Source organism: Gobio gobio (genome assembly GCF_949357685.1).
Source record: "Gobio gobio genome assembly, chromosome: 3".
Taxonomy (NCBI): Eukaryota; Metazoa; Chordata; class Actinopteri; order Cypriniformes; family Gobionidae; genus Gobio; species Gobio gobio.
In genome coordinates this window covers 14,048,370-14,072,567 of record NC_137099.1, presented here as the reverse complement: position 1 = coordinate 14,072,567, position 24,198 = coordinate 14,048,370, and the positions used below count along the sequence as shown (strand labels likewise).

The 24,198-nt window shown below is 36.4% G+C and overlaps 1 protein-coding gene across 3 annotated transcripts; it reads right to left on the bottom strand.

Moving 5' to 3' along the window:
• Positions 1 to 584: 584 nt before the first annotated feature.
• rgs11 (regulator of G protein signaling 11) lies at positions 585 to 22,498 on the bottom strand. 3 transcript variants are annotated; one of them, XM_079811935.1, is made up of 18 exons: positions 22,317 to 22,498; positions 21,438 to 21,534; positions 20,470 to 20,520; positions 18,726 to 18,832; positions 18,564 to 18,615; positions 15,230 to 15,288; positions 15,046 to 15,122; positions 14,309 to 14,390; positions 12,380 to 12,445; positions 12,010 to 12,033; positions 7,445 to 7,506; positions 6,930 to 7,043; positions 6,716 to 6,831; positions 5,198 to 5,285; positions 2,379 to 2,517; positions 1,552 to 1,634; positions 948 to 1,442; positions 585 to 855 (listed from the first exon to the last, which is right to left on the bottom strand). In XM_079811935.1, exons 1-17 carry the CDS (start codon positions 22,377 to 22,379, stop codon positions 1,307 to 1,309), a joined length of 1,416 nt encoding a protein of 471 aa, XP_079668061.1. In that variant the 5' UTR covers positions 22,380 to 22,498; the 3' UTR covers positions 585 to 855; positions 948 to 1,306. The 3 variants fall into 3 exon arrangements, with proteins under 3 accessions (XP_079668061.1, XP_079668062.1, XP_079668063.1); XM_079811937.1 differs by having other exon boundaries at positions 690 to 855; positions 5,206 to 5,285; XM_079811936.1 differs by lacking the exon at positions 20,470 to 20,520.
• Between the last annotated feature and the right edge of the window lie 1,700 nt (positions 22,499 to 24,198).

Here is a 24,198-nt window from a genome sequence, read left to right as displayed (position 1 = left end):
TACTAAGGTTTGCGCTCGTAAATTTACTGGTGTTTGCGCCATTATTTACCACCCAAAAAAGCATATCTTAAACCAGATGCTAACTGGTGGATTGTGCTGGTCATTATGGTTGCGTCTGTGTTCTTTAATTTGAGCGTCGTCAGTAGATCACGAGCAGAACTTTCCATTCCCATCTGCGCTTTTATGGAATTGCGCTCTACGCTAATTTGCCTTGTTTAGTAATTCTGGCTCTTGGTGTTAAAGTGCCTTTACAGTTGCCAAAAATATAACTTTACTTTTAAAAGTAACTTTCCCCAACGGCAAGGACACATTAAATTGATCAAAAGTGACAGTAAATACACTTAGTGCTACAAAATGTGTGTTAAAAAACACCTCTTCTTTTGAACTCTCATCAAATCCTGAAAAACATGCATCACGATTTCCACAAAAATATTAAGCAGCACAACTGTTTTCAACATTATTAATAAGATCTATTACCAAACCTATTAGAATGATTTCTGAAGGATGTGGAATACTGAATACTGGAGTAGCTAATGATGAATTCCCAGTATTACTGTTTTTATTGTATTTTAATTTATTTTTTTGATAAAATAAACGAGACAAAATGTTACTGACCCGGACTTTTTTGTAGATGTGTGTGAGTTGTGAATATATATTTTGAATTAAAAAAATTAACATAACACTTTTGTCATAAGGTGTTTCCTTCTTTAATGCCAATATGTTTGGATGTATATGTCTTTTTAATTATTTCTACTGACAAATTTGTTTACTTATTTGCTTACTATTTACCAGATACATATAAAGGTATCCCTTTATATTACATTACTAACGATTTACTGTAGATTTACAAATTTACTACAGATGTACTAGATTTACTCTGTCCCATCATATCCCTTCAAGTATTCACTGAATCACTTTCATAGTATATGATGTAAATAAACTGTGACAATAGTAAATTTATAGCTTAAAGGAAAATCTTTATATCAAATAAATACATTTAAAACATGACAAATATGTGAAAAAGGCAAGTTCCACATAAAACACTGAAGAAAACATTCGTAGAGCAGCTGAAAGTTTGAGATTGTGATTGTCTGATGGTATTATTGCTATAAATTGCTTTGAAATGCATGGAAAGTTGTAATTCTATGATAGAGAAATGTGAATTCAAGCAGTCTTTTTAAATAAAAACCTTTAGCTATTGCTACTGTTTAGCTAACATCTGTTACAACCGGAGACGATTCAGATGCCAACTGTGTGTTAGCACAAAAATAAGTGTTTTACATAGCAGTAAACGTTGTGTGCATGTTTAAAGCCGGGATGCATTTCCGGAATTGCCTTTGACGGTGTTCGGGTTCTTTGCCTTCCCATCATCCTCTGTGGTTTGTGTGGCGAGAGCAGGTGAGGGGCTCGAGTGACGCTGGCGGCGCATGAACGGGAACACACTGGACATGCACACAGAAACACACCGATAAGACGCCTCTTCCTTTGCAGATTGATCAATATGGGTTTTATGCTACTTTGGCTGTTGTTTTTTTCCATTTGCACTTTTACCTTTTCTTGGTTTCCTGTGGTACTATGGCTCTGGCTAACAAGTTCTTGTAGAGTTCGGATTTCAGATAACGAGGGTACGAATCCTTCAAAGAAACACAAATTACATCTAATAAACTTTGGGAAGAATATTCAAATTATGTTAGCATATTTTAACAGCACAAATGCCTTGTTTACATTATTAACATCCTTTTGGATAATCCAATCACAAATGACCCATTTCCATTTACACCTTTTTAAATAACTTGGACGTTTTGTTCATTTACGCTACCATTCAAAAGTTTGTTAGGATTTTTAAAAATGCTTTTATTCAGCAAGGACACATTAAATCGATCAAAAGTGACAGTAAAGCCATTTACACTGTTACAAAAGATTTTTCTGTCAAATAAATGCTGTTATTTTGAATTTTCCATCACAGTTTCTATCAAAAATATTAATGTTTTCAATATTGATCATAATAATTTTTGTTTGAGCAGCATTTTTCTGAAGGATCATGTAACACTGAAGACTGGTGTAAAGGCTGGTGTAATAAAAAATAAAAAAAATAATTTAACAGAAAACTGTTATTTTACATTGTAATAATATTACTGTAATAATATTACAATATTACTTCTTTTACTGTATTTTTTATTAAATAAATGCAGCCTTGGTGAGCAAAAGAGACTTCTGGCTGTTTCAAAAACAGTAAAAAAAACCTTGCCAACCCCAAACTTTTGAACGATATTGTATATACTGTATATGCATTTGTCTGAATCTGAAGTTTTATTATAGGTCTTATAGGTTTATTATAGGCACATTTTGCATTTGATCAAACAAATTGAACGTTATACCTTTTTCATAAGGAAGTAAATGTGCATTTGAGCAGCATCAAAGACGAAACGATGAGGCCGCTTGAGACCTTCCAGGGTTTTTTCCATAGTCTTGCTGTCGATATTCACCCAGCGACTTGCACCAGGAGCCAGAAAGTGCCTGATAGATTATAATGAAGATCAGTTACAAAGTTACGCAAAACAATCACATGAATCACATGAATAAGAGACAAATTAGAGGTGGTGAAGTACTTTTATTCATATAGCACAGATAAATATACAGCGGTTGTGAAGAGATGGCATATGCTTCAGGTCAGTATGACTTAAAAAAAAAAAAACGTAGGACAACTCTCTGAAAAGTTTTAGCATGTTATTGAATATGGCAATGTGGCAATGGTATTTGGTCTTAGTAGACTAGGGGCCCTATCACCTGGTGGTGCAACACAAGTGTTTTTTGCTAGTTTTAGCTCGACACAGTTATCATTTTCACATTCAGCGCCACGTTGTTTAAATAGCAAATGCACTCGCGCCCATCTGTTCATCTGTGTGCTGGTCTGAAAACGAGGTGTGTTCAGGCGCTGGCGTGTTGCTATTTTGAGGCAACTGAAAACGACTGCACCATTATCCAACAAAATACCTAGTCTAAAGTATTTTTTGTGTTATTTAAAGGGCGCGTTAGTAATATGTGCCTATAGGCGGGGGCACAACGAGCGTACACTCTGCTTATTACACACACAGCAGCACACACACATTTTAAATATTACAAATAAATGGATTCCTCTCTAGAGAAGCGTTCTGTCTGTCCACTCGCAAATTCCACCATGTAAATTGCGATTTATTGCACGTTATGCCCCAAACACATCCATGACTCATTAAGAGACTAGGTACAAGTACAACCCTTTTGGACCATGTGCCTGGCGCGCCGACCAGTCGTTAAACTAGCAAAAGTGGATTCGGACACGCCCTAAGTGCTGCACCTGCGCTTCTGACCATGCGCTCAGATCGTTAAAAAAGGGCCCTAGATCTGCTACACTCTGCTGCTGCTGTTGATTTTTGCTGCTGCTACTGCTAGTAAATACACGGACATAAATCTTGTAGCAGATCTAGGCAGGTGGAGCTGGGGAGGTGGAGGGTTTCAGAGGAACTCATACAGCAGACTAGCTTACAGCAAACACTGAGCCAGACCATTTAAATGTGACCCGTGCTGGAAAAATTAGTCCCAATGAGAAAAGTTTAAAACAAGTTATTATTATTTTCAAAATAATGTATGATTAGTTGGACAAAAATCGACTGAGCTACACCTGTTTGAAGTCAATTTTGAGAAAAATCTAGTTTTCTGAAGGTTCTAAATATATATATATATATATATATATATATATATATATATATATATATACATTCACTCACCTAAAGGATTATTAGGAACACCATACTAATACTGTGTTTGACCCCCTTTTGCCTTCAGAACTGCCTTAATTCTACGTGGCATTGATTCAACAAGGTGCTGAAAGCATTCTTTAGAAATGTTGGCCCATATTGATAGGATAGCATCTTGCAGTTGATGGAGATTTGTGGGATGCACATCCAGGGCACGAAGCTCCTGTTCCACCACATCCCAAAGATGCTCTATTGGGTTGAGATCTGGTGACTGTGGGGGCCATTTTAGTACAGTGAACTCATTGTCATGTTCAAGAAACCAATTTGAAATGATTTAAGCTTTGTGACATGGTGCATTATCCTGCTGGAAGTAGCCATCAGAGGATGGGTACATGGTGGTCATAAAGGGATGGACATGGTCAGAAACAATGCTCAGGTTGGCTGTGGCATTTAAACGATGCCCAATTGGCACTAAGGGGCCTAAAGTGTGCCAAGAAAACATCCCCCACACCATTACACCACCACCAGCAGTCTGCACAGTGGTAACAAGGCATGATGGATCCATGTTCTCATTCTGTTTACGCCAAATTCTGACTCTACCATCTGAATGTCTCAACAGAAATCGAGACTCATCAGACCAGGCAACATTTTTCCAGTCTTCAACTGTCCAATTTTGGTGAGCTTGTGCAAATTGTAGCCTCTTTTTCCTATTTGTAGTGGAGATGAGTGGTACCCGATGGGGTCTTCTGCTGTTGTAGCCCAGCCGCCTCAAGGTTGTGCGTGTTGTAGCTTCACAAATGCTTTGCTGCATACCTCGAGTGGTTATTTCAGTCAAAGTTGCTCTTCTATCAGCTTGAATCAGGCGGCCCATTCTCCTCTGACCTCTAGCATCAACAAGGCATTTTTGCCCACAGGACTGTCGCATACTGGATGTTTTTCCCTTTTCACAACATTCTTTGTAAACCCTAGAAATGGTTGTGCGTGAAAATCCCAGTAACTGAGCAGATTGTGAAATACTCAGACCGGCCCGTCTGGCACCAACAACCATGCCACGCTCAAAATTACTTAAATCACATTTCTTTCCCATTCTGACATTCAGTTTGGAGTTCAGGAGATTGTCTTGACCAGGACCACACCCCTAAATGCATTGAAGCAACTGCCATGTGATTGGTTGATTAGATAATTGCATTAATGAGAAATTGAACAGGTGTTCCTAATAATCCTTTAGGTGAGTGTATATATATATATATATATATATATATATATATATATATATATATATATATATATATATATATATATATATATATATATATATATATATATATATATATATATATATATATATATATATATATATATAATGTATATTTTAATACATATATTTAAAAAAATTAAGGATTATTTGATGAAAAGTCATCAAAAGTCATTGTAACATGGATAAACTGTTGTTAAGGGCATACTTGTAAACCTCGTCCACTTTCTCTGGGATTTTGGAGGTCTCTCCGTGACGAACATCCTCACAGGCCTGCCAGAAACACAAGTTCTCCGCTGATAACAAGAGAGAAACCGAACACCAAGAAAAGAGGACAAAAGAAGATGATGAGAGGGGAGGGATGAGAAAGGGAACAGGGAAGAGAGAAACATGAAAACTTGCTACATTATTAATTTCTACAGAGTGTGCAGCAGGATAAAAATGGAATCTATTATAGCTCCAAAAGTACAGAAGGGGAGCGACAGTTTTGGGACGCTATTCAGAACTGGTTTAAAATAAAAGATAAAAGAAACAAAAAATTTGAAAGAATACCACCATACCATTTTTTGGACGTCAATGCCATGTATAAATATAGTTTATTATTCAATACCAGAGTCCTGCCAATATAGTATGAATGACATCCATACCAAATATTTTTTGTTTATGTGTCCGATAAGCATACCTGATTTTATACTTTTCAGTGACTAATATTGTGCATAAGCTACAAAGATTTGATTTAACCTGTATATTTGGCAAAACACTCATCCAAGGCTCTTAAGAAATATAATAAAAAAATAAATAAAAATAAGTCTCTTTGAAAATTTTAGATTTGGCAACATTTTGTCAGTTTTTCTCTTTTTTTGTTTTAATATACATCCAACATTTCCGTAACACATCTGACATACACCGTTCAGATTTTTAAAGAAATGAATACATTCAGAAAGAGTGCATAAAAAAATGACAGTAAAGACATTCATAATATTACAAAAGATGTAAAAATTTAAAACATTTAAATGAATGCTGTTTTTAACTGTGGTGATTTTAACTTAAAATTCCTGAAAAAATGTATCAAAACAATATTTAGCATCACAACTGTTTTCAACTCATGATCATAATCATACTTTTTTTTTTTAGATGCAAATCAGCATATTAGAATGATTTCTGAAGGATCATGTGACACTGAAGACTGGAGTAATGATGCTGAAAATTCATCTTTACCATCACAGAAATAAATTACATTTTAAAACATATTCAAATAAAAAAATGCTATTTTAAAATGCAATAATATCTCACAATATTACTCTTTTGAATGTATTTTTGATCAAACAAATGCAGCCTTGGTGAACATAAGAGACTTCCTTAACATGGATAAACTGTTGTTAAGGTCATACTTGTAAACCTCGTCCACTTTCTCTGGGATTTTGGAGGTCTCTCCGTGACGAACATCCCAAACTTCTGAACAGTGTTCTAAGCACAACTGGCTTTTATACAAAACGTCACAAAATGTGTGCGTTTTATTCTAGATTTCCCATCAGATGGCGCCATTTACCAGCAAACCAAATACTGACCAAAATATTGATCAAACCAATTAATAATTGGTCGATATTTATTCAGTATATGATACACTATATATCCATGTACTATGGTATTAGCATCTGAGGTTATAACTATACCATGGTACCAACACAGTAAGTGTGTGTGTGTGTGTGTGTGTGTGTGTGTTTACCGCTGAATTCTTTCTCCAAATAAACGAGGAACTCTTTTCTGCCCATTGGGTCGTTCAGCAGCTCCATGAAGCTAAAGCTCCAGCGCTCCACGCGCAGTTTAGTCGGCAGAGCAACTCTGTTTCAGGAAAACAGTTATACAGAGCAATTACTGACCTTAAACTTTAGGAGTTTAATGAACATTAAAATGGTTATTCATGTGTTAATGTGACTCACGTTTCACAGTTCATGTTCCAAAACATGACATCATCTGTGATCCAGGGGTTGCTGGGAAGGCATCCCTGCATTATGGGGTCATGGGGCTGGTACTGCTCACAGTACTTCACGTAACTGCACACACACATGTAAGCCTTTATAAAGGGTTATAGTAAGAGTTCTTTCTTTTTAAAAGATACTTTGAGGACAGTCCATTAGCTGTAGCCTGGAGATTGAGGCTATAGGAGAGTGGAGACACACACACACACACACACACACACACACACACACACACACACACACACACACACACACACACACACACACACACACACACACACACACACACACACACACACACACACACACACACACACACACACACACACACACACACACACACACACACACACACACACACACACACACACACACACACACACACACACACACACACACACACACACACACACACACACACACACACACACACACACACACACACACACACACACACACACACACACATTCAGTACCTCTCAAGGCAAATTGAGGACTTGACACGATTCCTCGTCAGGCTTATCCTGTTATGTTCAATCTAAAGCCGTTTAACATACAAACACAAAAACAAGCATGATAGGATAAAAATTTTGTTACATTTTAGTACAGTTTTTGCTGTATAAGTAAGGGACAGTCAACTGGCATTATTGCAAAATAACCCAGACATGGGTCAGTGCCATGACATGAATCGTTACTGTCATTAAAGGGATAGTTCACCCAAAAATGAAAATTAGCCCATGATTTACTCACCCTCAAGTCATCCTAGGTGTATGTATATGACATTCTTCTTTCAGACGAATAAAATCGTCTAGAGTTATATTAAAAAAGTCCAGGCTAATCCAAGCATTATAATGGCAGTTATCGTTGCTCTGTTTTTGAAGTCCATAAAAAGAGCATCTGTCCGTCAAATAACGTGCTCCACGCAGCTCTGGGGTGTTATTAAAGGCCTTCTGAAGCGAATTGATGCGTTTGTATAAAACAAATATCCATATTTGTTTCATCCAGTTTATGGAAAAAGTGTTTAAAGTGCCTCTGTCAATAAAAGGCTTACCTTTCCAGGTACGCTCGTCAGACGTCGCGTACGCATCTTTCAACACTTTGCCACGGAAGGCAATCGGCTGGAACTTTACTTTATAGAGTATTAAATATGGATATTTTTAAGGGGTGGTAAAACACATTCTTTCGAAGGCTTGATTGTGTTTGTGGGGTGCACTGTAACATGTGTTCATGCTTCGTTTTTTAAAAAAATCATTATTTTTCATATATTTGACCTTTATTCTACACTGCTCTGTCTCTCCTTGTAAAAACGGTCTGATGGTTTCCGGGTTCTATGAAGCCAGTCCCTCAAAAATACGCAATGGACTCAGATTGGTTAGCTGGCCCAGTGTGTTGTGATTCGCTAACCGCCTAGTGCACGTTTGTCGGAAACGTCACGCCCCTTACCTTTACCGGTAGACTGTGCTTTGGTCAGTATTAGAAACAATGGCGTCAATAAAACCACATGAGCCCGAATCAGACCCAGAACATTTTAGTGAAGATGATCGAGCAGAACCTGTTCATTCCTCAAGAGTAAAGACTGTGGATCTATAGTGATCGCTACTGAATGGCACCGTTACTTTTGTATTTTTAGAACGATTATAGCCAAAGATCTGCCCAAGAACTATTAACCCAAAACGAACACTAAACATTGGCTTTACTAGTAGCCAAATCACACACAGAAGCATGTTTAGCATGCCTGTAGATAAACAATACATAAAAGCTCTAATCAAAGAATAATTTACACTAATGCCAAGTTCGCTGTTGAGATTTTAACGTTAGTGTTTGTAACGTTAGGTGTTCGTCGGATAACGTTAAGTATGAATGAGCATTTAACAGACTGGTTTGCAGAACAGCGTTGGCATCTGTTTACTTCCTTGCTACAACGTACAATTAACCTATTACAGGAAAACACATCGACGAAAAATAAATCATACTTACAGGTTGTGGCCCGTAAACAGCTTCTGTTTCAAATCTATCTTTCAGGACAAGCCGTTGTGCAAATCCTGCATTGAACTCGCGAAGATTGTGGAAGCTTTCCTCCGTGAAATGTGCAGCGGGAGCCGCGCGCGCCCGGTGTGGATTCACACACTGGCAGTGTTCGTCTCGCGCAGCTGAACCGCGGCTCGTGTATTGCAAATACAGACGAATATTGTCCATTGTCACATTTTCCAGTCTTCTCCTCCGACCCCTGTCTGTCTCGTGCTTTGATTTATGATGGGCAGCATATATCTGCTGCAAATGCGACCTGTTCCTCTCTTTCTCATACACACATGCATATAACATGCTGTATGTTAAACGCACTACAACGCACCCCCGTCCCTATGAAGGCTGAACAAAGCAAGTACCCCAGACCTGCAATCCGGATGAAAATAACAGCGTTTCGTCGGCATTGCAGCAACAACACTCCAGCCTACTAACCACAACAACACAGCGATACAAATGGCCTCACCCCCCCTTATTCTCGGAGGAGGGGTTTATGTAAATATTGGGGCTGGTGATGTCAGCAACCCTGGAGGAATGTCTGTAGTCGCCTACCGGCCGTTTGCTCCAGTCCTTAGAAATTGATTTCTTTAAAAGCAAATATCTCCCTTTGCTTTAAACTTTGAACGTTGTAACTTTGCAGATGTTGTTTATGCTCAAGCAGCAACATTACACGTTAGCTAAAGTTAGAATAGTGAAATCGTGGTTTACCACCCCTTTAACACCCCAGAGCCGTGTGGAGCACGTTATTCGACAGACAGGTGCCTTTTTATGGACTTCAAAAACAGAGCAACTATTACTGCTTTTATAAAGCTTGGATTATCCAGAACTTTTTAAATATAATTCAGATTTTATTCGTCTGAAAGAAGAATGCCATACACACCTAGGATGACTTGAGGGTGAGTAAATGGGGTAATTTTCATTTTTGGGTAAACTAACCCTTTAACAAATTGGAGTCTATTAACAATTATCAAAAATACAGTTTAAGGGTCTTTATACAAAATATATTTGGTCAATGCCACAGTGAAACAATCAGAATAAATTCAATTCACATTTATTTGTATAGCACGTTTCACAATGCATATCATTTCAAAGCAAAATTCATGCAACTACATTACAATTTAGAGTGATTTGTTATCAGAGGTGACTGTGTCCAAGTTTTGGATTTCAGAAATGAAATATACAAATCACACAGTCAGCTAACAATGTATTAATCTTTTTTTTTTATTAATTTAAGGCAGAAACAATGAGCTCATTGAAGTAAATAATAAATGTTGTTAACAAACTATTAGGATATATAGAAAAATAAATGTAGCATTGGTGCATGTTGATCAAGTATTTCAGATTTCTGTGCAATAATAGTAAATCCAGCACTGGAAGTTTTATCTACACTTTTAAAAAAATTATTAGTATTATATATATATATAATTATATTATTATATTAGACAAATATATTATTGGTTTTATGGTTATTTGTATTTTTAAAATATAAATAATGGGGTCATTAGGATTTTTAAACATGTTTTTAAGAATCCTCTTTTATGTAGACCCAGATTTGATTTCTCTCTGCAGCTCAGGCTGGAAACCGGTACATTTTTCTATCCAACTTCCATTTCGAATCTGCGGGGACCAATCACAAACTGGCTTATCCACCTGGCGCGCTATTGGCGGGTTTAACTAGACTGGGTAAACCCAGCCCGATCTACCGGCAATTTGATTTCGCCCTGCAGCTGTACGTCCCCCCATAGACAGTAAAAGAAATGGACGCAGCGACCCCATAGACTTCAACGGAGGAAAGTGAAGTCAATTAGAAGCACTCACTTCCTGATGGCTGAGCAAACTGCGCAACCTCTGACTGAGCTTGACGACGTAGATGTGACGTGAGCAACCTGTCCGACAGTTGTAAGTCTTCTAGTAGTTGTGCAAAGTCAAATCTGAATCAACGAATCTTGCAGAGACGGAGAGCGTGAGCAGGAGCAACTTTTGGTAAGTATTCTGATTAATTATTTTGTCATTTTACATAGTATTTATTTATTTTAATAAATTGCCTCATAGACAGTAAAAGATTACCTGCGAGCTTCTCCTCCTGTCTATACGGTAATTTATCTACTGTGCGACAGAGAGTCACGTGGTTATGACGCAACCTATTTTTACAAAAACGGCTTCTACGGGGCGATAGTGTAAGATACAAGGTAATGGAGCCTTTTATACATTGTCGTGTTTCTTTAGAAATAAAAAATGGGCAAATGGAGTCTTTAAATGCCTCAGATATAAAGATATTCACTGTCAAAGTGACGCCAAAATGAATGGGAGTCAATGGGATGCTAACAGCAGGTGATGGCTTGGTTAGCAATGGCTGCCCCTGAAGGTACGCTTTCCGGGTGCTGGATTACCCCCTTGCGTCACCCGGATCGTTGGTCTGATTGGTTGAAGGACTGTCCAATTGCGTACAGAGTCAATTGAACTATGCCCGTTGATCACGCCTCTTGTGCAGTAGAAAATACAGAGCAAACTCCCCAAACTAATGTTCAATCAAAAGATTGAGCTTGGTTTGGTGATAGCCAGACAATCTTTTATGCTCACAGAGGCTGCATTTATTTGATCAAAAATATAGTAAAATATTGTGGAATATTATTACAATTTAAAATGACTGTTTTCTATGTTAATACATTTTAAAATGTAATTCATTCCTGTGATGCAAAGCTGAATTTTCAGCATCATTACTCCAGTTTTCAGTGTCACATGATCCTTCAGAAATCATTCTAATATGCTGATTTGCTGCTCAAGAAACATTTATTATTATTATCAATGTTAAAAATAGTTAATATTTTTAAGGAAACCATAATACTTGTATACAAGATTCTTTGATGAATAGAAAGTCCTTGCTCTTTTAATAGTTAGTGTATATAATACATCATATAAATATTTTATCCATTACATATATACCAGTAGTGTATAATTTGATATGATTTATAAAATATATTCATTTATAAGACAAACACTTGCTATTCAAACGACTTACCTCTTTTTTGTAGAATTCTGCATTCTTTTCTGAAATTGACAAAATGACAAATATATCTATTAGATTTTCTCAAAAGTTGCTATTAAATAAACTAAACTAAATATACATAGTCACAGCACTTTATAATCTTGCAATGAAATGAAATGACAGCAGGAAATGAGGCCGTGTTTTAGAGATTACTTACTTGAACAAGGATGCATGATACAAAAACAGAAATAAAGAGAAACAAGCTGTAGATGATGCTTGAACATGACAGATTCTGCTGTGAGTGTTTGTTCATATATTTCGCAAACCTGCTCTGTCTGTGTGTATGTGAATTATGTGTTGATGTGGATGTGGTCAGTTGTGTTGTGGTGATCAGTTCACTGACCAGTTGCACTCGCGTGTTCATGGTTCTTCTCTCCGGTCCGTGATCTATAATGTCCAGCATCCCCGGCTGAAAAATGTTGTCATAAAGAGATATACAGATCAATGACAAAAATAATGATGTTTAAGACCAAATCCTTGATCCATGTATTCATGTTGGTATCATTAAAAAAACCCATAATAATAATTAAAAAAAAGAAACGTTTGTACGGAATACATGCTTGCATAAATAAATATTATGTATTTTTTTATAATAAATATAATTTTATTAAATTATGTTTTTATGTGAACCTATACTAATCCTCCTATGTCGTAAAAAATATAAACAAATTAAAAAAACTGTAGAAAAAAAAAACAATTGAAAAAAGTCAGAATTGTGAGTTATAAACTCACAATTGCAAAAAAGCAAAAATTGCAAAAAATTGCCAAAATTGCAATTAATTCAATGGCGTAAAAAAAAAGCTTCCATAGAGGACAGCTACACAACCTTGACATTTTTATTTTATCCCTTTCAAAACAAAATTATTAAAATTTTAATTCATAAATTAAAACATGTTCATCATATAATAGATGTCATATAATAGACGTCAGTCATTGTCCATATAATCCCCCCCCCCCCCCCCCCATTGTTTTTAGATAGATAAAGACAGATAAAAAATTATGTGAGCCTTGTTTTTTCCAGGCTTTTAAACTAACACAAATCAGTAATGTGTGGCAGGCGGATTTACAACATTTCTATTCATGCACACACACACACACACACACACACACACACACACACACACACACACACACACACACACACACACACACACACACACACACACACACACACACACACACACACACACACACACACACACACACACACACACACACACACACACACACACACACACACACACACACACACACACGCACGCACACCCACACATGGTGACAATATAGGAATGAAATGGCCTCTAAATCCACCCTAGATTAAATCATCATCTGAATTCCTCGTTAAAATGCCCTTGTGCAGAAGTGCAAGAGAAACTCTCTCTCTGACACACACACACACACACACACACACTAGTGGCCAGGCTCACACACACTCACACACACACACACAGACAGACACATGTACACTAAAACACACATAGTCACTTAGTAATAGAATATCCTCTTAAGCGCTCAGCCAAAAGATGGAACCATTAGAGATATACCAGCGCACACACAAACACGTACACACACATGTTGGGTTTCCATGTTTTATGGTGACATTCCATAGACATAATGATTTTTATACTACTAACTGAATATTATTTCACCTGTACTAACCCTACCCCTAAACATACCCATCACCCCACAAGGTCAAAAATCACTGGTATAACTATCTTTGTGGAGACATTTGTCCACATAACGTAGGGTTTACCAGGACCACACACACAGTCTTTACCACTATTATTTCATCCACTTAACACTTAAGCTCATGTTAAGCACATATCCTTTGCACTCATGTGTGAGTATATTTTGAAGGCACCAATATGTTCCACTCTATTTCTCCTTTTCTTCTGCTAGTATCTGCCCTCCCTTTCTCTCTCACTCTGTCCCCTTCCCCCTTTTTCCTCTGCTTTGCGATGCTTTTAACTGACTGGCTGAATATTTCATAAGCAGAAGCTGGATACAGATATGAGGGCACGTGTCAGACGGGCACAGATGCTGTCGCTGCTTAAGCATGACATGCTTTGAATTTCTGTATTACAATTCTAAAAGGTTTGGATAAAACTTAGCTTTTTTAAGGATCAAGTAAAGTAATAAAAAGTACTCCATAATACTGTATGTGAAATACTTTTTCATACAAGCAGAATGCTACTTTGTTTTATTTATTTAATTTATGTACTAACAAATGCAGGGGGGGGGGGGGCATTGATATATAGTGTTCAGTACTTACAGGACATTTGTTCACTAGCCAATAGGCTTGTTCCTGACACTCCAGCACTATACGATCTGCTTTCCGACGCTGTTTTGATGCCCTTAACACAATATACAGAAGTACATTAAACATGCAATAACATAACATTTTGCTCTGGACAACAACCTTCAGAAAAGCTTTTCTAATCAAAGAATATAATTAATAGTTATTAGAGCATAAAACTTGAGTTTAAAGCATTTAGATTCCACTACAGAGAATACTGCAGTTACCATGTTAGGTTTTTGTGTCATAAATTATTTAATTATGTACCTTTTTAATATTTACTACACTACCATTCAAGTCTTTGGGCTTGTTAAGATATTTTAATTGTTTTTATTTGATTAAAATATAGTAAAAACAATAACATTGTGAAATATTAGTATTTAGAATAGCTGTTTTGTATTATTTTAATTTATTATGTTTCTTTGATGGCAAAACTGAATTTTCAGCATCATTACTCCAGTTTTTAGTGTCACATGATCCTTCAGAAATCATTCTAATATGCTGATCGAAACATATGCTCAAGAAACATTTCTTATTATTATCAATGTTAAAAAAGGTTGTGCTGCTTAATCCTTAATACTGAATGCATCTTAGAGGCCAATTCCAATTTGAACTAAATGTGGAATAGAGGGTTGAATGTAATAGGCTGAAGGAAACATAATGTGTGTGTGTGTGTGTGTGTGTATGCTTTTGTGCTGGAAAAGTATAGTTACCTAAGCTGCTCTCTTGCCTGCATCACAACAAAGTCCCAGGTGTGGTTGATGCGTTTATGTAAAGCATTATAGCACTCCTAACAAAGACAGAGATTGAGAACTGAACAACAGATCGCTCCATGGATTCATGACATCATTGTTCAGTCTTCTTATGAATGGCGTGATTGGCGTTTGACCCACATACCTTTTCATACTCAATTAGTTCTCCTTGTTTTCGGATATTCTTCTTGGCCAAGTAGATTGCTAGAACACATACAAATAATGAATATGTAAAATATATTCACCTTCTGAAGAATATCTACTTTGTATTTCATTGCTTGCATTGTGTTTGGCATGGTAATGGATATGACAATGTTAATATGTTTGGAAAATTTACCAGCCATAAATACTTTTTTTTTACCGGCCATGAAACTGTTTTAGCAAAAAATGGCAGTAATGACACCGACATTTTAGATACCATTGAAAATGCACGGTTCTTTATTCCAATTTCTATACCACTACTAGCCTAACTAATACACATTTAAAACCTTATTAAAATCCATCCCTAGGTTAATTTTGACCCAAAATTGACCCAAAATTTTTTTGAATGTGCATCGGAATGGTCCAAGACCTTAGGATTTTCGTCGCACTTGAACCACAAATACACAAAAAAAATTGACTGGATCTGAGGAGTTTATGTGGTTGACATTTAAAAAAGTAACGAAACGGGTCAAACTGACCCCCTTAGGAATTAATGGAATGTGAGGAATGCTTCAGTATATACAGAAAACCCTAAAATGCTTCAAATCAAAACTTTTTTTCATAATGTCTTCATGTGTATCTGAATCAAGGGGCAACCTTCTGGTCTCTCTCTTGAATCCAACACGGAAGTGACAAATGAAAATGTCCTGATATTTTACTCACCTCCATCTCATCCAAGATGTTCATGTCTTTCTTTCTTTCAGTCGAAAAGAATGTACGTTTTGAGGAAAGCATTCCAAGATTTTTCTCCACGTCATAGACTTCAACGGCAACCAAAATGCTTAAGGTCCAAATCAATGCAGTTTCAAAGGGCTTCAGAGGCTCTGCGCGATCCCAGATGATTTAAAAAAATATATATATATATATTATGTACTTTTTAACCTAAATTGCACATCTTGCTCTGCTCTGCGGTGCGCCAGTGATTGCGTAATCCCACTGGAAGGTCACGCTAGACGTAGACAGAATTACCGCCCCCGTGTTTGCAAAGCGCACATGCGAAGACTAACACAAATGCCCTTTAGCAAAAAAAGGTAAAACAACGATATCGGATGATTTTGAAGTTGAAAATGGATTGTTTTTGGGAAAGGGCGTTTGTATTAGTCTTCGCACGTTCGCTTGGGGCGGTACTTCTGCCTACGTCTAGCGTGACCTTTCCGACGTGATTGCGAAATCCGTGGTGAGCCGCAGAACAGCGCGAGATGAGCAATTTAGGTTAAAAAGTATATACTTTTTTTTTTTTCTTTAAATGACCAATCGTTTTGCTAGTCTGGGGTCGCAAAGAGCCTCTGAAGCCCTTTGAAACTGCATTGATTTGGACCTTTGGACCATTGAAGTCTATGATGTGGAGAAAAATCCTGAAATGTTTTCCTCAAAAAACTTACTTTCTTTTCGACTGAAGAAAGAAAGACACGAACACTTTGGATGAGATGGGGGTGAGTAAAATATCAGAAAATTTTCATTTTGAAGTGAACTAATCCTTTAAACTGAAATTCATCGACTGGCCGCGCGAGAAAAAATGGTAAATCCCATAGACCCCACATGTTAAAACTTTACAGCAGAATTTTTGATTGCTGCTTCTGTCACTACTAGCCATTTGTCAACCAGGCACCTCAGCTCCACCCATATCCTGCGTCTTTGGCCATTTTCTGTTATCTGGGAGTGACACGCGGTGATGCGCTGCCAAGATGGCGACACCGGGTACGCCCACTTTGGGCTTCAAAAATGCTCTTCAGAAACCTACAGGTGACGTCACGGACCCTATGTCCATTGTTTTATACAGTCTATGATCTGAATGCATACTGAGGAGATAAACTCAAGAACTAACTTTAGGACCCAGCGGAACAGCTAATTTCCTCCATATGGAGCTATAAGGCCATCTAGTGGCAAGAGTCATGAAATATCATGTAATATTTTTTCCCCCCACAATGTGAGACACCCAATGTGAGATATTCTGAGCTGAATTAACAGGGTTGTACATAAAATGTTGAGTTATTTAGAGTTTAATTTGAAATAATGTGAAGAATGTGATTAAATTAAATTATTTATTGACAAAATCTAGTAATTTAAAGGTAACTTTTTTTTTTTTTTAAATAAATGCAAAAATTGCATTAAAATAGAAAAAAGATCTATAAAAATGAAATGATATAAGCTTTCTGGAAAAAAAATATAAGTATAATTTTAGGGCTTTGTGTCATTTTGACCCATGAGGGACGGATGAGGGTTAAAGACAAGTAAACAGTCAGTAATAAAATAAAAACAAATAATCAAATTACAAGCAAAAATAAAAATAAATGCAATATAACAAAGATACAAATGAAATAAACAGTGCTTTTCAGGGTTTTCAGGTAGGTCTGACAGTAGTTTTCATGTAAGCAAATGTAAAATAACTCCATAATCTTCAATGTATAAATTAAACATCCTTATTAATAATCCCTTATTAAAGTTACAAAAGTTATTCAGTCAAGAACAGTGAGTGATTTTTTTCTGTCTTTTCCATATTAGATAGATACTGTACACATGCATTTACTTTCTCATCTGTTTATGTTCACTTAAGACATAACCGACTATGTTTACTAGGCCACTATATTTTTTGACATAATTTTGTGTGAATTTGTCCTCTCAAGTGCAAGACGTGAAAAGGAGCTTAATTTCACGTGGTGTCTTAAATGCGTCTTTCTGGGCGCGCGCATGAGTAACGAAATGAGCTCCCTTTCACTTGCATATTTAAAATTGTCAAGGCGTAAACTTTTTTGATGAAGCAGCGCTGGCCTATCAACTTTCCAGAGCAACGTTCATGTTTGTTCACATTCAGGCATTGTTAGAATTCATAAAAATGTTACGGGCCAACTGGCGAGTGACGTTTCTTATACTCACCAACACAGATTTTTACTTGCATTTGCCGTTTGGCGAGTGTTAATTTTAGGCGTTGTTGCTGCTGTTATTGCTGCTGCATAGCAAGTACAGAACTTGCTACTGCCAACACGACGCGCTGCTGTGAGCAAGTAAGACATGCAGCAGCTGTACAATATAGCATACATTAATTATCTACATTATACATGCAGATCTATACAGGTGGAGCTGGGGAAGGTGGAGGGTTTCCGAAAGCACGCTACAGCAAATGCTGACCAAGTATTTGAAAGTTGAGCAGCGAGCTCATTGGCTACTGATACAGCAGGGACCAATCAACCTGCGCCATCTAGAGTTTCATGACAGAACTTTGTAAATGAACCAAAATCAAATTTTATGTGAACCACGTCTAAAGGGAAGTTAGATCTCACCATAGTCCAGTTCTGAAGCAGGCCAGCATGTCGACATCCAGTAGTACGGAGTCTGATAAAGACAGATATTAACTGAGATGTGCTGTTTTTGAATATGGAAGTTTAACAAATGCTGATACAGGTGTGTGTATCAATATTGGGAAAGTGTGTGTGTATATATACCTGAAAGCGATACGGTGAATCATCAGCTTTCAGAATAATGTTTCTGGGCTCTTTTAAAGGGTAAATGTATCCATACTTCACAAAGAGGTGTCCAATGTGCATTGCCTCTGAATAAAAATTAGGGAAAATTCACATACATAATAATGATTCACATACATAATATATACTCACACATCATACTCACTTTTTGTAAATAAATCATTTAAAAAAAGTCCATAAACCAGCCTGATCACCTAACTGCTTTGTAGCTGATCCAGCTAAAGACAAGCTTACATGTTATGCATTTGACAGATGCTTTTATCCAAAGCAACTTACACTGCATTTAAGCAGTTTTTTTTAGTTCATGCATTATCTGGGATTCAAACCCATCTTCATGGCATTGCTAGCAATGTTTGTGCTACAGGAACACAGCTTAAATCAGCTAGAGTCTAGTCAAACAAAACCCACGAATGCTTTCTAGGTAAAATATAAACTAAAATAGTGGTTGACATCATGCATTTCAATCTAACCATTGCCCACACAAGGTGTTCCCTCATTGCAATGCACAGATTAACATTGCAGATAACAGATCTATACAGGTGGAACTGGGGAAGGTGGAGGGTTTCTGAAAGCGCACTGCAAATTTCGACAGCAAATACTGACCAAATATTTGTGCGCTGATTTACAGAAAATATGCAGGAGGAAATGGTTGGAGATACACAGGGAGCAAGGATTGTGTTGGAGAGTTGGAAGTAAATAAAATTTTTTACAATGTGCTGCTGTTGCGGGTGGCCAAGCAAATGTTTGTGCTTTGTTTCTGTTTTATATAATTGTAAATATAACTATTAAAATACTGATATTCTGGTCTATTAATCCTCCCCAAAGCTTACATTTATGCATTTGACAGATGCTTTTTTCAAAAGCAACTTACACTGCATTTAAGCTGTTTTTTTTTAGTTCATGCATTATCTGGGATTCAACCCCATCTTCATAGCATTGAACTAGCAATGTTTGTGCTACAGGAACACAGCTTAAATCAGCTAGAGTCTAGTCAAACAAAACCCACAAATGCTTTCTAGGTACAATATAAACTAAAATAGTGGTTGACATCATGCATTTCAATCTAACCATTGCCCACACAGGGTGTTCCCTCATTGCAGTGCACAGATCTGCCAAACTCTCTGGAGTCTTGTTTAATGCAGACACAGCTGTGTGTGTGCAGCACTACTTGTTTATTGGGGCTTTCAGAGCTGAGCCTGTTCTCTGACTGTGTGGTATTTGAGCATTTATTATTAAAATCCCGCACACAACTCAGCTCAGTTTACATAAAATCTGACTTTAATGCGCCAAAGCAACTTTAATAAGCAATTTAACTCCTCAAGTGTTGTATGTTGTGTGTGTACTATTTGAAATCCCCCAGGAGAGCACATGGAGAATAATGCCATCTCCAGAGGGCACTCCATTTAACCACACACACAGGCGACTGGAAAACGCAAAGAAATACACCACAGCAGATAGCATGGAAATTATTACACACACACACACACACACACACACACACACACACACACACACACACACACACACACACACACACACACACACACACACACACACACACACACACACACACACACACACACACACACACACACACATACACATATATATATATATATATATATAAATAAAACCCTTTGAATATAGAATATTGAATAAAGACAGAAATATAGTTATATTACAATAAGTTATATTAATGTCCTACCTTCATCAGAGATAGAAAACTTCTTAATCAGCCATTCAACAATGTCTATACCTGTATAGAAATAAAATTAAAAAGGATTATCCATCCATCCATCCATCCATCCATCCAACCATCCATCCATCCATCCATCCATCCATCCATCCATCCATCCATCCATCCATCCATCCATCCATCCATCCATCCATCCATCCATCCATCCATCCATCCATCCATCCATCCATCCATCCATCCATCCATCCATCCATCCATCCATCCATCCATCCATCCATCCATCCATCCATCTATCTATCTATCTATCTATCTATCTATCTATCTATCTATCTATCTATCTATCTATCTATCTATCTATCTATGCTGCATCCAAGCTTATTATTAATATTAATATTCATATTCAGACAGCAGGAAGTTCCCATCCCTAGCTTGGATAGAATGAGCATTCATGTTTTGATTCTCAATGAACTACTATTATATAAAGCAGGCTGAACATTCGATTAAGTGTCGCCTTTGATGAAGTGACTATAACTTGTATATTTCTTTGATTTGCCAAAGAAAGTCATTTGTCCATTAACACGTAGCCCGGTGTCCTCTGAGAGACCGTTGCAGGCGCAAAACACACACTGTTAGGCTAATTAATAGCAAGAAAAATGAGAGCAGAGACCGAAGGCACACACAGGAGTCTAATTTCACTGCGCAAGCTTCTATTGATTCACTGTGCTCATGCGCACTCAAAGACTTTCCGAGATATGCATGGATATATGCACACTATTTCCACAATAATAATGAGAAACTATTCTAGTTGTGTCTCAACTGTCTCTCTAATCGTGCCATAACATGTCACAGGCTGGAAAATAGCCGGGAGAGTCATGTCATGGGATTATAGTGAGAGAGAGAGAGAGTGAAGCTTGAAGTTTGATGCAGTCATGGAGAGAGAGAGAGAGAGAGAGAGAGAGAGAGAGAGATAGACTCACCAGTCATGGCGTGTGGTATGACCGTAATGAGGAGACGCTGGTTGCGCAACTTGATGCCCATATCAGGGTCCTGCATGGATATGATCATGCGCTCCATCTGTATGTGGATACACAGGAAATATTTGTCAAAAAAAAAAAAAAAAAAAAAAATATATATATATATATATATATATATATATATATATATATATATATATATATATATATATATATATATATATATATATATATATATATATATATATATATATATAATCACCATGAATAACTATTTGTGAACTGCACAAAAGTGAAAAGGTGATTAAAATAGTAAAAAAATAAATAAAGAAAAATAATTTAAAAAGAGAAATTTTAAATAAATAAATCTTTATCTCATTGAACAAAAAAAATGACCATGTTATTTGTCAGCTATTCATGCATTTAATAAAGATATAAATATCAACAGGATGTACACCTAGAAACATTTATTATCATAGTCAAACATATACATTTTCTTACATTTTCATTTTGTCAAATTTCATACAATTATTTTTGGGGATTTAATTCTAAAACAGCAAATAATAATAAATATACTGTAATATGAGGAATGGAATAACGTATTTGTTTACTTATCTTTTTTAAGGAAATGTTGTTATATAAATCAGTTATGTAAGTATCCTAAGAAATCCAAACATGCACGTAAAGAACATTTTCTGTAAACAAACTTTAGTTTAGTCTCTTAGGACTTTCTCACATGTTCAGTTATGCGAGGAAAAGTTCCAATATACTGTGATTTACACCGGCAACAGCTGCAGTATTATGGAGCTCTGGCTCCTCTGCCATATCTGTTCTACAGCAGGATCTGTAGAGCTAAATGAAATTACAGTTTTAGGGTCTTACCTTGGTCAAACAGGGCATTTGCTGTCGCTGCACTCCATCCTGACTGAGTGTGTTGATGGTCATGTTGACTGCTGCTCGTTTGCTCTGGATGTGAAGTTAAAGAGAACTGGATGATGTTGATGCTGGAGAGTCTGGTGTCCCATCAGAGGAGAGGCGATCGATGGGGTGGCGCTACATTGGACTGCGTGTGTCATAATCAGGTATAAAGTAGCGCCTCCTGGTGGTGATTGATTCAATTTGATACTTGTAGAAAATCAAATGGATACACTCTTTTAAAAAATCTCCATGGAACCTTTCCATTCCACAAAATGTTCTTTGTTATAGAAAAAGTTTTTTAAAGATGTTTTTTAATGTTCTTCGCATTAATTAAAATTTGAAAATGGTTATTTTTCATGTTCACTGAAAGGTTCTTTGGGGAACCAAAAATGGCTTTTGACTTTTTTTCCTCGAAATTGCAAGATTAGGCCTACATCTCGCAACTGTGACTTTTTTCCCCTCAGAATTGCGCGATATAAAGTCTAATTCAAAATTTTATATCTCGGAATTCTGAGGGGGAAAAGTTTGAATTGTGAGATAAAAAATATCGTTAAATTGTTTTAATCCGTGGCGGAAACAAGCTTCCATAAAAACACGTTGGAACCTTTATTTTTAAGAGTGTGCTTTAACTTGACAATAACATAAACACACAAATAACACTTTTTTCCTACTCAAATTCAATGTATAAGGGAAAGTGTTTATGTAGGTGCTGTAACTTGTCAGAATATGTTATTAAAATTACATTTTAGTGAAATTGTATTATTATTTTAAATTGAAATCAAATAAACAAATAGGCCTAACATATTTCAGCCCATTTTTTTTTAGCTTTATTTATTTTAGCTAGTTATTTCTCATTTTACCTGTCACCGTCCCACAGGTGGGACGCCTGGTGCTCTTTTTTTGATCGCCTTTTTTCATAATATATATTTAAGTAGGCTAATTATCACAAATTAGGTATCATTTGAAAGCTTACAAACTCAAAATTCATCCTGTGAAAACCGTTTTGAAATCGGACATTGTGTTGCCATGGAAACGTTACTCTAAATTATTCTAGTGGGCTCCTCCCCTAGTGGGCGCTGTCATGTTTCATATTACAACAATTATTTTAACTACTTTATATTCAAAATCTTTTCCAATCTTGACAAAACGCATATTGTCGGAAAGGTCTGAGTCTCAAGGGTCCATATTTGGTGACTGTTTTGTGATGGAAGTAATATTTGGACAGAAATTTACAGGAAAATGCATCAAAACAACAATAAATGGAATTTGAATGACACCCGGTGGCTATTTTTGGTACAGCACCCTAAACAAAATCTCATGGGGACTTCAATTTTTGTGATATCAACTTCAAATTTGGAACACAAATTGGTTAGACATATGACTTTGATTTTATAGTAATTTTAGAGTAAATTCTTTTTTGTAAAATATATATTTTATATGAAATAAAAAATATTTAGTACAGTATTTTTCATTTACAGTAAATTTAAACTTCCATAACTATTTCATACTTTCATATTTTGAATTGCTTTCACTTCAGCAATAATCTGCAGAATGTCGTCTTTAAAACGAGACCAAACTTTGGTCTATATTCCAAAGCATTCTTGAATTACAGCCCTTTAAGTTTGGATAGTGCATTTTCATGTGTATTCTAAAAAGGGGGGTGACAGTTAAAGGGTTAACTTGATGTACTAAAATAACTAAAACTAAAAAAATGAATAAAACCCGATATATGATACACTGCTGCCTCAGGAGAAGGTAACTAAATGTTATTTGAGCAGGCCTATATAATGTAGGCTATAACATAGCTTCAAATAGATTATTTTGGCTCTTAAATTATAATTAAAAA